Below are 18,517 nucleotides of genomic sequence, written 5' to 3'. Positions count from 1 at the left end.
GTACCGGTCGGGGGTTGTGGCGTTATTAAGGCGACGGAAATCGCCGCATGGGCGCCAACCTCCGCCAGCCTTTGTAACCATGTGTAATGGAGAAGCCCACGGGCTGTTCGAGCGGCGCACAATGCCAAGTCGCTCCATGGTGGAAAACTCCCCCCTGGCGATTGCCAGCTTGGCTGAGTCGAGGCGCCGGGCCCGGGCATAGACTGGGGGGCCCTCTGTGGTAATATGGTGCTCCACACCGTGTTTGGCCACTGCCGATGAGAACGTGGGTGTGGTGAGGTCAGGGAAACCGGCGAGCAGGCGTTCATACGGGTCCCCGGTGGCAAGTGTGTTCAACAGGCAGAGAGCTCCGCCCCCCCCAACCGCCCCAAGTGTGCAGGGGTAAGAGGAAAAAGAGAGGGCATCGATCAAGCGACAGTTTTTAACATCTACCAGTAAGCTGAAAGCACAGAGGAAGTCTGCTCCCAGGAGCGGCGTGGACACCGCAGCCATCACAAAACCCCAGCCGAAACGGCGCCCCCCAAAACACACCTCCACATACCTGGTGCCGTAGGTACGTATGGGCGTACCGTTCGCTGCGTCCATCTGGGGCCCGTGTCTGCCGTCCATGGTGTCCACGCCCTGTGCCGGCAGGATGCTGCGTTGCGCGCCCGAGTCCACCAGCAGCCGCCGGCCAGACAAGGAGTCGGTGATAAACAATAGCTTGCAGTCATGGCCGGCACCCACAGCCACTAATGAGCGCCGGCCCTGGCGTTTCCCTGCCCCTTGAAACTGCATGGCTTGCGACACTGCTTGGCCCTGTCCCCAAACCTGGCATGGTAATAGCAGAGCCCATCGTCGGGTTGGCGTCGGGCTGTCACCGCAGCCGCGGTGTCTGTATAGGCCTCCAGTGGTGGGGCAGAGGTGCCCTGGTGGGGCAGCAGCGCATGGACAAACTGCTGCTGCCTGTTGGCCAGGAAAACCCTGTCCGCCTCTGCAGCCAGGCCGCGATAGTCCTTGGTGGAGGAGAGGAGGGAACTCGCCAGTGCTGTGCGCACAGGCACTGGAAGCTGTCGCAAGAAAATGTGTGTAAATAGAAAAGAGGGATCAGCTGATCCCAGTACAGCCAGCATTTTTTCCATCAACTCCGACGGTTTGCCATCGCCGAGGCCGTTGAGGGACAGCAGGCGGTCCGCTTTCTCCAGTTCTGACAGTTCATATAGCTTCAGAAGGAATGTCTTTAGCGCATTGTACTTGTCAGCTGCCGGCGGGGTCCTCCAACAGCATCATCGCCCGTGCCGTCGTTGAAGCATCCAACGCCGCCACAACATGGAAGTACTTAGTTATATCCTGTGTTATTCCTCTCAGCTGGAATTGGGCTTCGATGTGTTGAAACCACGGCCGGGGATTATGCTGCCAAAAGTCGGGCAACTTGACGGTCGCAGCGTAAATGTTCGCTTGTAGCATGTTAGCGTCGTTAGCATTCGGCGCGGGAGCTTGCGGTTGCGCGACGCCGTTGTCTTGAGACATAACGCTAAATGCTGTTAACGTTACAAATGTTCTTCACAGGGTCACCAATGTGGCGATAAGAAAGTAGCGAGCCAGAGACGTGGTTCGAGTTGAGGTACTTTACTTCTCACTCACATAGCATTTACAAATGACAACCTAGTTAACCCGGAACCGGAAGTGGTATTTAACCTGTCCCCTAAACAGTACAACCCACACTCTTAAAGGCACAAGCCCACCTTGGTGAATGTCTCTTAATATAGGTCACCACAACATTTTATTATTTATTTTTCTATTTCATTGAACATTGCACATGTTAAAAGCCATTTTTTTTACTCAAAATGTGAGTATTACCAAGTCAACTTGTGTTCTTAAAACAATGACAATAAACATAGTTTTATTAGGTTGAAATAATGTGGTTGTGTACTTATTTTTCTGTTAACAGTACTGGGCCATCCCTCACACTTATTATGGATTTAAGTTCTGGTAACTTATTATTATAATTTTTTTTACAGATCAATCAAAACTTATTTACACGATATACCTCACATTCACCCTCCATTCACATCCTGGTGTTCTCCTGGTGTTCTCCATTAGGCCTGTAGGTGGAGCTATGACAGCACACGTACAGTACACACAGTCCAAAAATGAATGAAATGTGAGTGAAATGGTCGCACTGTATGCAGCTGTTTGTCTGCATTGCATTCCCCCCCTCCCCCCCCAACTCAGATTTAGGGTTGATACAACCATCATAATAATATTGTTAATAATAACAATAACAATAATGATGTAATAATGTAAAAATTATCATTAAAAAGACCTGATTATGAGAGAAAAGAATTACGATGCATGGAATATTGTTGAGGCACACTAGTTACAACTATATTTCAAACAGGCACTCCATGTCAAAAAGGTTGCTGACCCCTGCTATAGACTATAGACAGTGGGAATACATCTGAATACATTATAGAAGATATAGCCCTCCTCCAACTATGAAACTATAGTTAAATGGCCTGAAAGCGGAAAATAAGAATCATTCTTTGGTGCAAAATGTCACTATTTAGTTTAAGCTTGACCGTGAATATGAATAGACACATTAAGAACCACTGCTACATCCCATTCTCTCTGTCAACCACCAGCCCTCCCTCTGGCTCCCCAGCCTCATAGCACACGTACACAGGGTTAACAAGGGAGGGGGAACATACAGAAGAAGAAACAACAATGAGCTATATTCAAAACATTAATTGTACAATAACCTTTACAACATGATATTTTTATGTCTTCAAACTGCCTCTCGCTTCTCCCCACTGATGTTTTGGCATCACACTGAAGAGAGCTGACGTATTAATACAATGCCCCTTGTGTTATGTGTGAGATTCTAGGAGTTATTTTCCTCATGGTATCGCTTGATCAAGTGGCGTGACAGCAAATGTAAATCAGCGACAGACTGGAGGAGAGGTGATTTATCGTTTGACCATTCCAAGGAACTTTTCTAAAGATCCTATAATAGATAGCTAGATAGCATCCCTTGGGAGTCCTCTGCCTGGAGCTATTGCCCTGTAGAGTAATCACAATATTATTAGAACCATATTCACTCAAAAGAAATTATGAATGTTTATGTTATATATCACTAAGAGGGAAGAACTTATCTTGTGAATTTACCAGATTAAAGTGTGAAATAAATATTTCAGGTTGCAGGAACGGTGAGCAGTATCATCTCTGTATACTGAAATTATTTCAGTTATAGGCAATTATTTCTCTCTCTGCAACAATGTCTCCATCTGTCGCACAGAGATGCAGTGATTTTCTTGAGAACATTGCTTCTTTTTTTACACATTGCACTTTTCAGTCATTTCTGGCCTATATAAGATAGATGTTTACAACCTAGCTGTAAGGCTAAGTGGCCTACCCTCTATTATTAGATGCGACCAAGGTACCCATGTACATGTCAAAATACTTCCCAAAGGTCAGTGAATACCACGATCACAACACCAGAGGGAGCTCCACAAATCATGTAAAACCCAGATTCGGCTCAAACAAGGGACTAAACACGTTTCGCAATTATGCCACATCAATGTGGAACGCCCTGCCTAAAGCTGTAAAGGAATGTGAATCACTACCCACCTTCAAAAGCACTCTCAAAAAACACCTACGTGAGACTGCAATTCGAAACTGGCCCCTACAAATGTCCTAACCTAGTTGTACAGTAAATGACCAAGTAAGGCTTTGTCAACATTCCAATGTACAGTGTAAAATGTGTGTGTGTCCCCTACCCAACCCCCCCCCCCCCCCCCCCCCCCCCACCTCCAATGTACAGCCCTCACCCAACCCACCCAACCCCACCCCACCAACCTCCTCCAATGTACAGTTTCTACGCCAAATGTATATACACTCCTTTTCTGGACACTTTTGTATCACAAACAGTACTGTATTTGCAAATCTGATATGTCATAAATGTATAGATGTAGCAGTACTGTCTATCTGTATGTCATGTATGTCATATATGTTATGATGAATTGAAAATGGGGGACCCTGGTGGAAACAAGACGAAAGTCTTTCTCTGGTCTGCATCCCCTTAACAATTGTATGTATTGAGATGTACTGTACTGTACCCATTCTGCAATCTGTTAATAAACTTTTCAATCAATCAATTCAATCAAAACCAATCTTCTCTCCTGTCCCTCTCGTGTGTGTGTGTGTGTGTGTGTGTGTGTGTGTGTGTGTGTGTGTGTGTGTGTGTGTGTGTGTGTGTGTGTGTGTGTGTGTGTGTGTGTGTGTGTGTGTGTGTGTGTGTGTGTGTGTGTGTGTGCGTGTGCATGTGCGTGTGTGTGTGTGCGCTCCAGTGTCATGTCGAACAGGAGAGATCCCCCCGTGTGTGTTTGAGGCCCCAGCGGGGTACAGCATCCTGGGAGGCAAGCAGAGAGACAACATGAGGGAGGAGGAGGAAGACCTGCTACAGTTTGCTATCCAGCAGAGCCTGCTAGAGGCGGGGTCAGAATATGATCAGGTAGGCTGCTATCCAGCAGAGCCTGCTAGAGGCTGGGTCAGAATAGGATCAGGTAGGCTGCTATCCAGCAGAGCCTGCTAGAGGCTGGGTCAGAATAGAATCAGGTAGGCTGCTATCCAGCAGAGCCTGCTAGACGAAAATAACTTAGAAATCAACCTATAACAAAATAATAGCTCTTTTCAAGTCTTACTGGACAAAAAAATTATAATAATATGAATTAATGTTCTAAATAATACCTCTTCTGTATTAGAAAATCCATCTTTAAAAAGTATATCTTTGTATCTTTTCAATGTAAATGATAAAACAGTAACCTCACTGTAATAATGTAAAGGTCCAGTCCGAATGCTCGTTTGTGATGTTTATTTCAAGCTGTCAAATGCAATACAGGTCCAATGCAACACACAGCTGTTATATAGTCGTACTGGCGAATCGCGTCTTGCTCTTCGCCATCGAGATGTACCTCATCTCCAGTACCTACTGTACTTCATTAATGAAAAACAAATGCACCCAGCATCTGACCAGGCCCCGCCCCAGTGCCGTACTATAAGGCACCAGGCGTGGTCACCACTCGCCCTTCCTCTATTTCGTTTCCATCATGGCGGATGCTTGCACCCTGTGAACTAGCGTTATGAAAAGTATAGAGAATTGCGCAATGTTGAGTATTCGCCGGAGATTTGCCAACCCCTGGAATCTTCTCGGCATGTTCCAACGGCACGTCGGGTCTGTCCTGGTGTTCCTCGTCTCTTGGCAGCGGTTCGAGGGACAGTGTGCGATGTTTAGCTATCGAGCTAACTCGCACCAGGTAGGCTCTGTGCCATTAGGCATTAACGCTGGTGTTAGTAATGCTGCTTGTGGACAACCGAGTTGTGTATCGGCGCAAGGGGCAGGATGTCTGGGTGAACGTCCCTCTGAGTTGGACGTTTTCCAGGCTGCCCTGGAGCGCGCTGCTAATACTAAATGCTATAATGCTGGGTCACTGTTCTAATGTTCCCCGCTGTGGGATGTCACTAGGCATGACGATGCTGGCATTGGTGATGTTGATCGAGTTGTCCCGGGAGACAACCGAGTTGTGTATCGGCGCCAGGGGCAGGATGTCTGGGTAAACGCTGTTGTTTTCCCCGTTACCCTGGAGCGTGCGGCTAACGCTATGCTATGCTGGGCTACTGTTTCTGTTTGTCTCCCCGCTGCGGGATGTATGTCTACAGTCTTCCCTTCTCTTAACCATTCATGCTGACGGTCAATCGGTGTCTAATGTGGGAGTATTGCGGGGGGGCTTTGTTTACCTTTTCATGGGTGAATGGGCTGAGGCCTAGGGCTGGTGTGCTGTTTGTGAATATATGAATGATATGCGGGACTGGTTCTTTGGTCCGCATACCCTTAACGTGTGTGTATGGGCTAGCCCATTCTACAGTATATTGGTGGTGTTTAGTTCATTTATTCATTAACCCCTTCATGGTGCACACCACAGTGGAGGTTGTTGGTTGCAATCACCACTGGTGCTCCGTGTTTAGCATCAGTCCTTTGCCTCTGACATGTTGAAACAGTGCCCCGCCCGGCCGACGCCATGAGGTGGATCGGCCCGGCGAGTGGCTGGTGGGCTGTTAAAGCCTGTACTGCCACGGTATGGAATTGGCAGCGATTAGTAACTTTGTTCGACTTGCTGTTTTTTCTGTCAAAAATGGTGTCTGGTGGCGGGGCCATGATGGCCAGCCGACGTCGAAACATCGCGCGAGGTTGTTGACGTTATTAGCTTTGACCTAGCCGCAAGCTATAACCGCAGGGAGGTTCCCTCCTCAGGGCTCCCCTCTCCGCAGAGGATATTGGTCTTCCGCTGGAGCGCGGGCGGTATTTGTCCTAGGCCCCACACCGCCTCACGCCGCGCAGCCAGAGGTGAGAGCACGGCCTCGTCAGCGACTATGGCGAGGCCCTCGACAGGCGGCCATGTTTCCCCTGCCAGAGGTATCCTGGGCGTTGAGTCAACAGGTGTCCACAAGGCCGACAGCCTTGGCGGCCGAGGGATCGGCCATGTTGGATGAGCACGGCCTGAGAAACCGTCGCCGTCCTGCCGCGAGCAGCCCGCTCTCCAATCACTCCCTCCCCCAACACCAGCGGAAAAGGGGCTCTGATTTGTTTCCTTTGGCTGCGGGCCGCGAGCCTTCGTTGAAGCGCATGCGGCCCCACGTTTCGCTTCTCATGGGGACAGGGGCTGACACCCAGTTGATGGCTGAGCCTGGGTCTGTCCGTGAGAATGTTGTGCTGTCAAGCGGCTCCCACACCATAAGCTGTGTTTGGTTGAGCCTGGTGTTACGTCTGTCAACTACAAGTGTTGTCAGCAGGGGGGCTCGAGACCTTTTTGAGGCACACAGTGCAGGCTTCCCCGACCTCGCCTTCGCCAGGCCGGGTATCATGTTGGTGCCTCCCACTCCTGAAAGATTGGCAGTGGTCTCGCAGGCGCGTGTGATTTGGGTGGTAGTAATATCACTGCAGGGCTACGGTGTGTAGGAACCCATGGGGGCCTCACACCTTGCATGTCCAGCTGCAGAACAACTCCTCAGCATGTTCTGGAGGGGTGTTCAGTGGGGGAGCTTTTGTCACCTAGACTGATGTCAGCTTCCCCCGTATCAAACCGGCCCTTTCTGTCGGGGTCCCCCCTTGGGTGCGATTGCCTCGTGGGTAGTGTCAGGGTCAGATGTCCCAACTCCACGGAACGCTCTGCTTGCACTGGTCCAGGGTTGGCTACGCACAGCGGGTGGGACCGGGCCGCCTATCTACAGTTCCTAGCGGACCTGCGCCAAATGGCGGCGGGTGCGTTGGGAGTATCATCACATATGGCTACAGCAGTACCATAATATCGAGGTGGATGGAGAGAACGCTGAGGCGGGGACTTGTGTTTACACAACCCAATTCGTTTTCGGGTCTGGTACAGACCCTATTGTCAGGGTCACCAGCAGTGACAGCTCTGGTCAACGAGATCCAATCTCTGTGGACGAAGCAAGCCATTGTCGTGGCATTTTCCTCCCGGTGTTCTCTGGTGCCCGAGAAATCGGGAGGGGGGGTGTCAGACCCATGCTGGACCTGTCCCATGGGAAGGTTCAGCATTTTTTGGATCATCTCCTACCTGTTGAACACTGTCAGCTGGGGGCCTGGTTCTCCTCCATAGACCTGTAGGATGCGTATTCGCATCCCCGATCTTCCATCCTAGGGCTTACCTACGCTTCCTTTGCAGGGTTTAGCGTATGAGTACCAGAGGCTGCCGTTCGGCTTTTCTCTGGCTCCCCGCATCTTCACCAAGTGCGTGGAGGCCGCACTGGGGCCTCTGCCTCGTCAGGGGTTACGAAGTGTATTCTGCCCTGACGACGTTCTGGTCCTTGGCGGTCAAGGTGGATCGTCAGGTCTCATACCAGGCAGGTTTCCTACCAGCCAGGGGTTTGCTGTAGACTGGAAGTGGAGTACTCCTCTTCCCAGTCAACGGGTGGAGTGCTATGGGCATCCCTTTCAGAGCGTGTTGTCGACACGCTCGGGAGGTTCCGTCCTAGGACGGTTACGGCGCTGTCTGTGATACGCCTGCTCGGTATGATGGCATCTGCTCATTCCGTGGTCCCTCGTGGCCTCTTCTTCACCCCAGGAGGAGGTTACGGAGGTGGTTTTTTTCCAGTATAAAAATAGACCCGGTGAGAGGCAAGTGGAAGCGGCTAAGGTTCCTGTGTCAGTACTGGAGGACCTCGCCCCCTGGGGAGGGCCTGGGGGGTCCAGGGGGGTCCCTATGGGAAGTAGGCTGTCACACGTCACGTTTTTCATCGACGCCTCCCTCGCTGGAGACGTGTCGGGCCAACGCAGTAGGGGGCAGCTGGCAAGCCATGTTGCCCGGTCTGCGCTACGTTCAATGTGTTGGTATTGAAGGCAGTCCTTCTGGTCCTCAAACGGTGTTTGATCAGGACGGACGATACGACGTCGGCGTCATATATCGACAGGCAGGGAGGAGTACGCTCCCCCCGTCTGCACCGGGCGGCGGGCGGCTGGCTATGGGCGTTCTCCATCTGCGCAGCCTGAGGGCTCTCCACATCCCCGGCAGGGTGAATGTGGGTACAGGTGTGATGTCGCGGGCGGTCCTCACCCTAACGGGTCGGGATTACATCCGGACATAGTCAGGCAGGTCTGGGACCGATGCCGCGCCGCCTGGGATTCTTCCCCCCCCATACATCTGTTAGGTCAGTTATTGGGGCGGGTACGTTGAGGAGCGCAGGTCCTTGATCCTGATTGCGCCGGACCGGGGCGCAGCTGTGTGGTTCCCGGTCCTTATCCAGCTCTTGGTAGCCCCGTCTTGGCCTGTCCTTGGTCATCGCGGGCCCTCTCTCAAGCGCACAGGTCTCTGTGTTAGTTCCCTGTGCTGGGCCAGCCGCTGATGGTTTGGCTGGTGAGAGGGTGAGTCTTTCAAAATGTTCAGTTGCTATCAGCTCTATCTTCAATCTTTCAAAATGTTCAGTTGCTATTGCATGCACTCATCTGTGTTTCACTACACACTTGAGTGCATGCTTACCAACTGTTAGTCTGCAACACTACTAGACATCTAAGAAGGGAGATCCCCCCTTGAATGGCCCTTCTAAGGTTTCTCTCCTCCACACTGCCTGTGGAGCATTTTTCCCCTATTGTTAGGTTTTAGTGAGTTTTTCCTTACCTTCGTGTGGGGTATGTCTGGGAGTACTTGCATTCTTTCATTTATTTGCATTTATTTTAAATTTGTTGGACCTTATGGTGTTCTTGTTCTGTTCTTGACTTATTGTTATGTTTCTTCTTGACTTGTTTAAAGAAGACGTGTACGGCCCATGGGGACATTAACGTGTGTTGTCGGGCCTTACAAATAAATTAGATTTGATTTGATTTGAGAGGATGGATCCTTCTGTGGTTGGTACCATCCGGAACACGCATGCTCCCTCCACTATCGCGGGTTACGCGGGTAGGTGGCGTATTTTCCAAGAGTGGTGTAAGACACCCTCTTGTGAAGCGTTTCCTGCTAGGCGCTCGGAGCCTTAAGCCGGTGAAACGTTCTCTGGCTCCGAGTTGGGATCTTCAATTGGTCCTCGGTCGGTTGTCCGAGGCCCCGTTTGAGCCTCTTGAGCAAGCGCCTTTGGAACAGCTGTCGCTCAAGACTGCGTTCCTGCTGGCCATCACCTCCGCTAAGCGCGTGGGTGAGCTCTGTGCTCTCTCGGTGCGGCCTGAGTGTCTGTCTATTCGTTTCGATAGCAGTGCCACTCTGAGGCCTAACCCAGTCTTCGTGCCAAAAAATATCCGAAGCTCTTTTGCTCCGGGGATATTGTGGTTCAGGCGTTTTCATCCGCCTCCTCACGCTAGTGAGTTAGCGGCGAGCCTTCACCTGTCATGTCCGGTCCGGGCTTGGGGATTTACCTCAGCCGTACTCAGGGCCTCAGGGCTACCAATCAACTTTTTGTCTGTTGCGGTGGCTCTCGCGCTGGTAAGGCACTGTCGAAACAGCGCCTGTCCCATTGGTTGTGCGAGGGCATTGCCCTTTGCTACACGTTGGCTGGGCTGGCCCCCCTGAGGGTGTCAGGGCGCACTCCACTCGTGGGGTGGCGGCCTCTGCCGCCCTGTTAGGAGGGGCCTCGGTGGAGGACATCTGTGCTGCGGCCTCATGGTCCTCCCCGGGTCCCTTCGTAAGGTTTTACCTCATGGACATGACCGGGGGTTCTGTCTCCCAGGCGGTTCTGAGGTCTGGAACCTCCCCTGCTTCCCGCCTTTCGGTGGGTTAGCAGGGATGTGTGGGTGTGGATCACAAGGTGTTGTGTCACACGTGGTCCCGCCTGTGCTGTGCGTTTGGAGGTTTCTAGTTCCCTCTTTTTCGCACTTGGGTGGAGTTGACTGCCGCCCCCTCTTCACTAGGAAGGAGGGGTGACGGGACTCCCCTCCCCCCTGATGTGGGCTTACGGGTCCTCAGGGGGTGCATTTGTCGGTCCTCACGTCTGCTCTGTCCCCATATCTCGATGGCAAAGAGCAAGACGCGATTCGCCAGTACGACTATATAACGATAGGTTATGTATATAACCTAGTTATATGAGTACTGGCTGAGCGTCTTGCTGTTAGCGCGCCCTGAGGTCCCTTGGGAGGGGTTTTCTGATGGAAAATAACCCACATTATAACACTCTAATTTAAAAGTGCACTATGCAGTTTCAGATTTGTTTACATTTGCATAATTTGAAAAAAAATTTAAGGATAAACCCCTTGATTGAGATATGCTATCTCGTTTTCGAGGGGGTCCATAAAATACAAAACATACAATACAATACAAAACAAAACAAAACACAGGACAACAAAATACACTTATACACTGACAGACGCTCTCCCAAGCTCACCCCCACAGTCCACACTGATTCCTCCAAAGAGGATATGTTCCCATTTTAAGTGTACATACAAATTTACAGTTTGATCTGTAAACATGTAAACCATAACACAGTAAATCAGATGCAATTAGTAACAAGTGCAAGTAGTCTGCAGATGAGAACAAATATGTCTTAAATAACCGGTAACTTGCAATTAGTGTACAAAATGAATTTATTACACACATAATCCTTAGAATGATTGTATCATAAATCAAACCAAAACATTATTTTGAGGCATCAAAATTGTTTTAAATTATTTTCTTTCTCTCTGTATAGCTGCATACTTCAATCAATTCGGTCAACTTTGCCATCAAACTCTCGCCTCGCACAGATTTATTTTTTAGGTTTTTTCTGTGTCCATGTGAGCTTTGAGATATCCGGCACCTTTATTAGACACAGAAACATAATGGTCAAGCTTTGCACACGTACTCCGCCTCCCATTTGTCTCGACCGGGACGGTAAATTGGGGATTTTCTCTGCAGTTCATCTGTAATGTACATTTTCGCTTTAGCATTGTGAGCAGAATCAATGCTGGTCCGATCTGTCCGCTTCCTCCTCTGTTTGTGTGTGAGCGTAGTAGAGCCGCCCACAAAGCAAGAAGCAAGTCGTCTCTGGGAATACATCACACGCAACAGAGTACCGTAGTATTCGGTGCAATGCGCCAGTCAATTTAAGTGTATGCAAAATGGTCCTGTGAAAAACATTGAAACCCGGAACACTGCAACTGATACTACAACTGCTACTGCTACTAATACTAATACTGATACTGATACTGTAACTGATACCACAACTGCTACTGCTACTGATACCACAACTGCTACTGCTCCTGCTAGTGCTACTGATTCTAATACTGCTACTGATACTGATTCTAATACCGCTACTGATACTGATACTATTATAAATACTGATATGGATATGGATATTGCTATTGATATTGATACTGATACTGAAAAAATATTCCTGCCTCCCACTGCCAGAAAATAAAATGTGGGATGTTCCTCTCCTCTCTTCTCCCATTCTGTTCTGTCTGTCTTACAGCAGGAGATGGGAGAATGGAGCCATTGATGGCCCCTGAATCATAGAATAAAAAGGTTTAAAACAAGAAAACATTCAAATGAATAAAAATAAAAAGATAAAAAAAAAGGTTTAAAACATAAAAACATTTAAAATGTTTTAAAATCGTACTGTCCAGGGGTTAAGAGAAGGAGCAGGGTAGTCAGACAAGCGAGAAGTCGTATACAGAATTGGATACTCAGTCAGGCAAGGGGTCCAGGAGTAGAGACAGCACGGGGAGCCAGATGAGGGACTGGGAAAAGGAGAGACAGAACGGGTAAGACACGAGACAAGGAACACGGAATATACGACTAACTAGAATGAGCAAAGACCTATAACTGACTGGGTAATACTAAGCTACGATCTGGCAGCATGCCGACATCTGCGCCAGGGTTAAGTAGGTGCAGCAATCAGCACACAGATGTCCATCAGCTGCTCCCAGAGCTTCCCCACACCTGACTCCACGTCTGTAATTAGAGAGAATAATAGAGAGAGAGTAGACAGGCAGGCATAGGGTGTGACATTTTGGATCAGACCCATTTATTACCAGAGTTTGAGCAGGTTGGATAGTATAGACGCCATGTTGTGGCCACCTTATCATGCTGAGTCATAAGCCACTGACACTAAAACCAAACCACACTGTCCAAACTCTGGTAATAAATAGCTCTGATATGGATAGAATGGTAATTCATTTTGGTTTTACCATGGTTACACATACAGTACGTCTCATATACTGTGTCATTGTTTATTTACATGCTTGTTTCTGACAGGGCATGGTGTTGATTTGACTGCTAATGTCCTTTTTATCCTTTGTAATTGTATCATACAATACAGGACAGGGTATGTAGAGGAGAGCTGTGTGAGAGGATGAGAAAAGAGATGTTTCTCTTGGTTGTACTGAACATATGTGCAGGGTAAGCGTCCACTGCTGTTGCTTTGTGACTAATTTGAAACCACATTTTAAGTCCAGTCTTCTTTTGCTGAAGTTAATATAAGCTACATGGTGCTGTGGGGCCACAGCAAGGTCTCAGCGCTGTTTGCAGCACACAATATTGCTGCGAGGCACCTGTCAATCATTGGGTTCTGTGGGTTCCTTGTCCCTGATCAGGGGCAAGTGTGTGATTCTGATTGTCCCCGATTAGGGTCAGGTGTGTGAAGCCTATATCTAGTCCCTGGCTTCCAGTGTTCAACGCTGACTCGTTGTTAGAGGTAGTGAGAGCATCATCCTGTGTCAGGCTCTAGGTGTGTAGGGGTGTCCAGATCCACAGAAGTTACCGCACCGATCCTATCTGCGAGATTTAAACACCATTTAGTTTCTCCTCTGAGCTGGTGCCCTATTGGCACTGTGGAGGACATGTTGCCCTTGTCTCTTTAGTTTCTCCTCTGAGGTGGTGCCCTCTTGGCGCTGTAGAGGGCATTCTGCCCTCGTCTCTTTAGTTTCCCTGTTCCTGCTCACTTGGCTGTGAGGGCCTTTTTCATTAGTGGGTTACTCCCTGTTTTTTTTTCATTTATTTTTTATTTTCCTTTTTTCAAAACAAACAAAACACAATACAATAATACATAAGACACCACAAGACAATACTTCAATAATAATAACTACAATAACGATAACAAAAATAATAATAAATAAATAACACCACAAAAGACATTAGTCTCTTGAGAGGAGCATGTTAATTTAATTGATCAGAGAAATAAGAGTATTTGTGAAGAGGTCATGGGTCACTTGAATATTGGCGGACTCTGCCATGAAGAGGAGGTTGCTATGCATAATATCATTCATGAAAGCTTGTTCATTTAAACATTTTAAATTCCTTTTCACGACCGTATGTGACCTTGTTTTTTCCTCACACATGCAGTAGGACTGTGATCACTATTACCTAGATCAAAAACACCAGTGGCCACAATTTTGTCAATTCTATTGGAAAATACAAGATCAATTAGTGTGAAGCGGCTGAGTGGCGTAGCGGAGATTGCGCTCGTCACCAATGCAAGAGACTCCGGTATCGAATCCCAGTCTCAGCATTGCCTTCGGCTTGGGCCGGCCGTCGTACTGGCTCATTTGGCAGAGTCAGCGGGTGGAAGTCGATGGGTGGGGATTGGACATTGTGGACAGCGACCCCTACAGGTTGGTTGGGGGACGCCGGCACAGCAGAGACAGGAAGTGGCGAGGGTAGTGTGAGCCTCCCATACGTTACACCTCGCCAATGAGAGTCCGCGCTGGCAGGCGAAAATATGTGACAGGCTGTCTCCTCGTGTGCCGGAGGGAACACGTGATGCAAGGCTTCTATCCTCTCTACAACCGACCAGTGGGGGGCATAGTCGAGCAACGTTCAAGACAGGGGAGGGGAGAATTGGATGCACAAAATTGGGATGGGATAAAAATAGAAAATAAGGAGAAAAAATATCAATTAGTGTGGATTTTGAAAAGTCTTTCAAGTTAGGTCTAATTTGTTCTGTTATCATCTGGGTTAGGTTTAGGTTACCACTGACATCCTTTAGGTGATCTAAGTTCCTATTTAGCCAGTTCAAGTTCAAATCTCCCACCACCAATAATAGTTCATAATCAGAAAAGGTTTGCTAAAGTGTCAACAGTTTCTGTGTCAGCAACTGGGGGTCTATACACACATATTACAACCATTGAGGAGAGCCATAACTGGATCTTTAAAGCAGATATACTTGCCTTGACATATACGACCACTCCAGCCCCCATCCCAGCTCGATCCACCCTGTAAAGATTGTAGCCCATTAAAGCTATATCTGAATCATCAATGCTTTTCTTAAGCCATGATTCACTAAGGACAAGGATATCATGGTCAGATTGTAAAATGAATGTATTCACATAGTCTAGTTTCTGGATTAGGCTTTTTTATTATTACATTTAATTTATAAATTATATTTAGATGAATTATACACAGACCGTTCCTACCCTTGAAGCTGGTCGGGTCAAATTGGGGCCTAGGTACAGGGACAGAAGTGATGCTAATAGGCTGTAGAGGAATTGTGACTAGATTTGAAGCATTAACATTACGAGTGGAAAGAGTGGAGAGAGCATGGTGTATCAGTGAATTTGTTGAAGTCCGAACCGTTTCTAAATGACCAGGACTTATATTTAGGATACGTCTATTGCCTATAATCACATTTATGGTCAGATTTATAGTACTTGTAGTGCCACAGCCATCACAACGGATCGGACTAGCCTCGCTTCAGGCACAGAATGACTTGGCCGACCTAAGGGCAAGGTCCATATTGAAGGACAGGAAGCAGGGGGCCAGTCCGGTTTATGTGCAACCATTCAACCCTTCTACGATAATATCCACCATCTGCCAGAGTCTGCCAGTAGCTGACACTGAATATAATTATCAAGTGCTGTACATACAGGCTTTACCAAGGGCAAACTGGAATGGCACTTGGAGAGATGCTACACGCTGCTACAGCAGACTTCCACCTGGAAACACACCTTCCAGTCATGAATGTCTAGGAGAATACCACGTAGACAGAGGAGACACGTTATAATACTGTGTAACGTCAACCTTGCTAGCATCCTCATCTTGCTTACCTGACGCTAGGGACACCTAGGACAAAGTGCCGGGAAGAGCAGCCAGTTTCCTTTCAGCACCCTTGTTAACAGATTGTACCGTTCAGACCGGCCCATGGCGCAGGGCTCCGTGGCCAGCTTGATCTTCAGTGATAGTTTTGGCGTCTGGTCTATTTTCTCAGCGAGCCGCAAGTGTCTCTATGTGTGATCGGAGAAGAGGAGCACAATCCCTTGTTGACGAGGAGGAGCGAGGAGAAATTGCTTCTGGTGTGAACAGCCGGGCTCCTGCTCGCTCGAGAATTTACACTTTGTGGCTCTTCAGCGCCAGTCAGAAATCTTGTTGGTTGTCACCTTGATCGTGGTACGACATACACCAATGGCTAAAACTTTGACCTCGATCAACACCATTGATCTTTGACCGAGTTGATAAAAGGTATAAATAAACAAATAGCACACTGTCATTGGCTGACTGTCAACCTATCCACCCGGTTTGGGCCAAATAAGAAATACGCAAGTTATCATGGTTATGAACAGGCAGACACACTGAAACAAGTGATACTTGTAGGATAGAATACCCCCTTACAAGTCGCATGTGGGTATAATTAATGAATGTGAAAAGAGAGGTGTATACAGGGTAGGTGTAACTGTGAGACAGCATGGGACATAAAGCACTGAGCAGCTGAGAGTGTGTGAGTTGTTTCAACCCTCTGTGTTGGAAAGATACTTTACACTCTACAGTAGCCTTTAAAAAAGCCATTATGGAGGATGTCCCTCTTTTAAGTGACCCACTGCCTCTCTCTCTATCTATCCATTTCCTGTTCTGGCTTTGCCCTTCCTGTCCTCACTGTTTGACTTCCTGTGTGACTTCCTCTTCCTGTGAAGGTGACCATCTGGGAGGCACTGACCAATAGCAAGCCTGGAGCCCACCCCCTCTCCTGTGACCCCAGTCGTCTTGAGAGGTCAGTCGTTCTTTTCATTCTGCCGCTGTTCTTCACTTTATTACTTTTTACTTTGGTCTATTACCAAATATCTAATACTTTTGTAAACAAAACACTGATTATGTCCAATCCCCAGTGATGACATTATACCGTATAATATACTACATACTGGATCCTTGGTTGTATGTATTCATGTGCAGTATTCCTGATATATGAATATTTGTACTGTGTTCATGGTGACAAACTATAACCACATTGTCCTACAGGTTCAGTCCAATAAAGATTTACTCTTCACTATTTTTCCCATTTCAATCCCAATATCTCCGCTTTCTCTCCACTGTGTCAATGAATGGGTTGTTTCCACATACATCATTTTGAGCCCCACATTTTATTAAATGGAATGCTTACTAGGAAGGATGCAAAATGGCTGCTGAGGGGCCTGATGACATCACGCGAAAACAAAGAATAGTTAGTTACACATTCTCTTCTTCATCCTGATACTAAATCTCTTTCTATGGATAAAGGCATGACATTCTGACGTTCATCCAGTCATAGTATATTATATCATATTATGTTAGACATTATCTAAGTCATATTATATTATATCATATTATATTAGACATCCTCTCAGCTTTTGGTATCCTGCTGTTTTTTGTTTGTCTATATTCTATCATGTCATTCTTACCCTCCATCCTTGACTCATATCCTCTTCCTCTCCTGTCTTCCCCCATTCTGTTCTCTAAAGCATTCTGCTGTCCCCCTCTTTGCTCTACCGTGTGTGTGTGTGTGTGCGTGGTGTGTGTGTGTGTGTGCGTGTGTGCATGCGTGTGTGTGTGCGTGTGTGATGGGGGCAGGCTAGAGGACAAGTTTCTTGCTTGTACAGCACCCGATGCTGCTGTTGACTTTAGCCTGTTCATCCTCCCTCTGTTATCCTCTCTCTCTCTCTCTCTCTCTCTCTCTCTCTCTCTCTCTCTCTCTCTCTCGCCTGTCTGTACTCTCTTTTTGCACATAAGATATATATATTGTCCATATTGTATATATATATATATATATATATATATATATATATATATATATATATATATATATATATATATATATATATATATATATATATATATATATATCCATCTACAGTACAGAATTGTCCCTTATGTATGTATGCTTATGTCTAGTATATCCCCATGGGGAAATTATGTCATTATCAGCACAATGGGCCAAAGTTTATTTCCTGTTCCAGTGTTTCCTAATATCAATAAGCTGTTCCCCTAGAAACACACACTGAAAATGTCTCTAAGATGAGCAGCAACAGTTATCCAGTCACCAGGTAGTATGTATGCAATGTTAACTCTGTAAGACTTCTCCTTCTCTCATGTATTTCTGTCTCACCTTTTTTTTCATCTCTCCATCCAGGACCCCCCAGCACAAGCCCCGCCCTCCCTCCAGCCTCTGCTCCACCCCCAGCAAGAAGCTGCCAACCACCTGCGGCTATGACCAGCAGCTCCGCATCGCCATGGAGATCTCGACACGGGAGCAAGAAGATGCGGAGCTTCGCAGGCGACGGGAGGAGGAGGAGCTGCAGAGGATCATTCAGCTGTCACTCATGGAGAAATGAGAGCTGATTGGCCCAGTTGGAGTCCAGAGGGAGGGGTCTGGATGAGGGGTGTATAGGAAAAGGGAGAGGGAGCAAAGAGGCTCAGTTTAAATGCTAAGATAAAACAGTAACATCGGAGGTTCGATTCTGGCTGGTGCAATTCATTCTAAGATTGAACATACTGTAAGTGGCTATATAACAAACATAAATAAACTGTATTGGGTAATATGACAGCATAATGAAAGACATTAGTACAGAATCTACACTTGCCACAGAGTTCATGGTTTAAAAGTAAAGTTAGTCAAACAGACTTGGTCCATTAGCTCCAGACAGTGAACCCCATGCTGTGTTCTGTCTCTATAGGTCTCCTCTCTCTCTCTCCCATAGCCCCCAGCCAGGCCTCTCCCATCAAGCCATAGCTGGATGTGATTGTACAGCCTGAGACAGACAGACAAACAGACAGCTGTACTGTCAAACCTCTCTGCGGTGCCACACTGTACTCGTCAGCCAGTA

General features: G+C 47.6%; 1 protein-coding gene across 1 annotated transcript in view; it reads left to right on the top strand.

The window, feature by feature from the left end:
• The window catches only part of ankrd13b (ankyrin repeat domain 13B), a gene marked incomplete at its 3' end in the record, with an annotated part of 252,431 nt that extends 234,406 nt beyond the window's left edge, over window positions 1-18,025 (top strand). Inside the window, exons 13-15 of the mRNA XM_084314118.1 lie at window positions 4,329-4,492; window positions 16,355-16,431; window positions 17,824-18,025. Coding sequence (XP_084170244.1) covers window positions 4,329-4,492; window positions 16,355-16,431; window positions 17,824-18,025 — 443 coding nt within the window. The remainder of the gene's footprint in view (window positions 1-4,328; window positions 4,493-16,354; window positions 16,432-17,823) is intronic.
• Between the last annotated feature and the right edge of the window lie 492 nt (window positions 18,026-18,517).

Source organism: Notolepis coatsorum (genome assembly GCF_963971535.1).
Source record: "Notolepis coatsorum genome assembly, chromosome: 1".
Lineage (NCBI taxonomy): Eukaryota > Metazoa > Chordata > Actinopteri > Aulopiformes > Paralepididae > Notolepis > Notolepis coatsorum.
The sequence above is the reverse complement of the archived record's forward strand: the minus strand, read 5'-3'. Positions and strand labels throughout refer to the sequence as shown.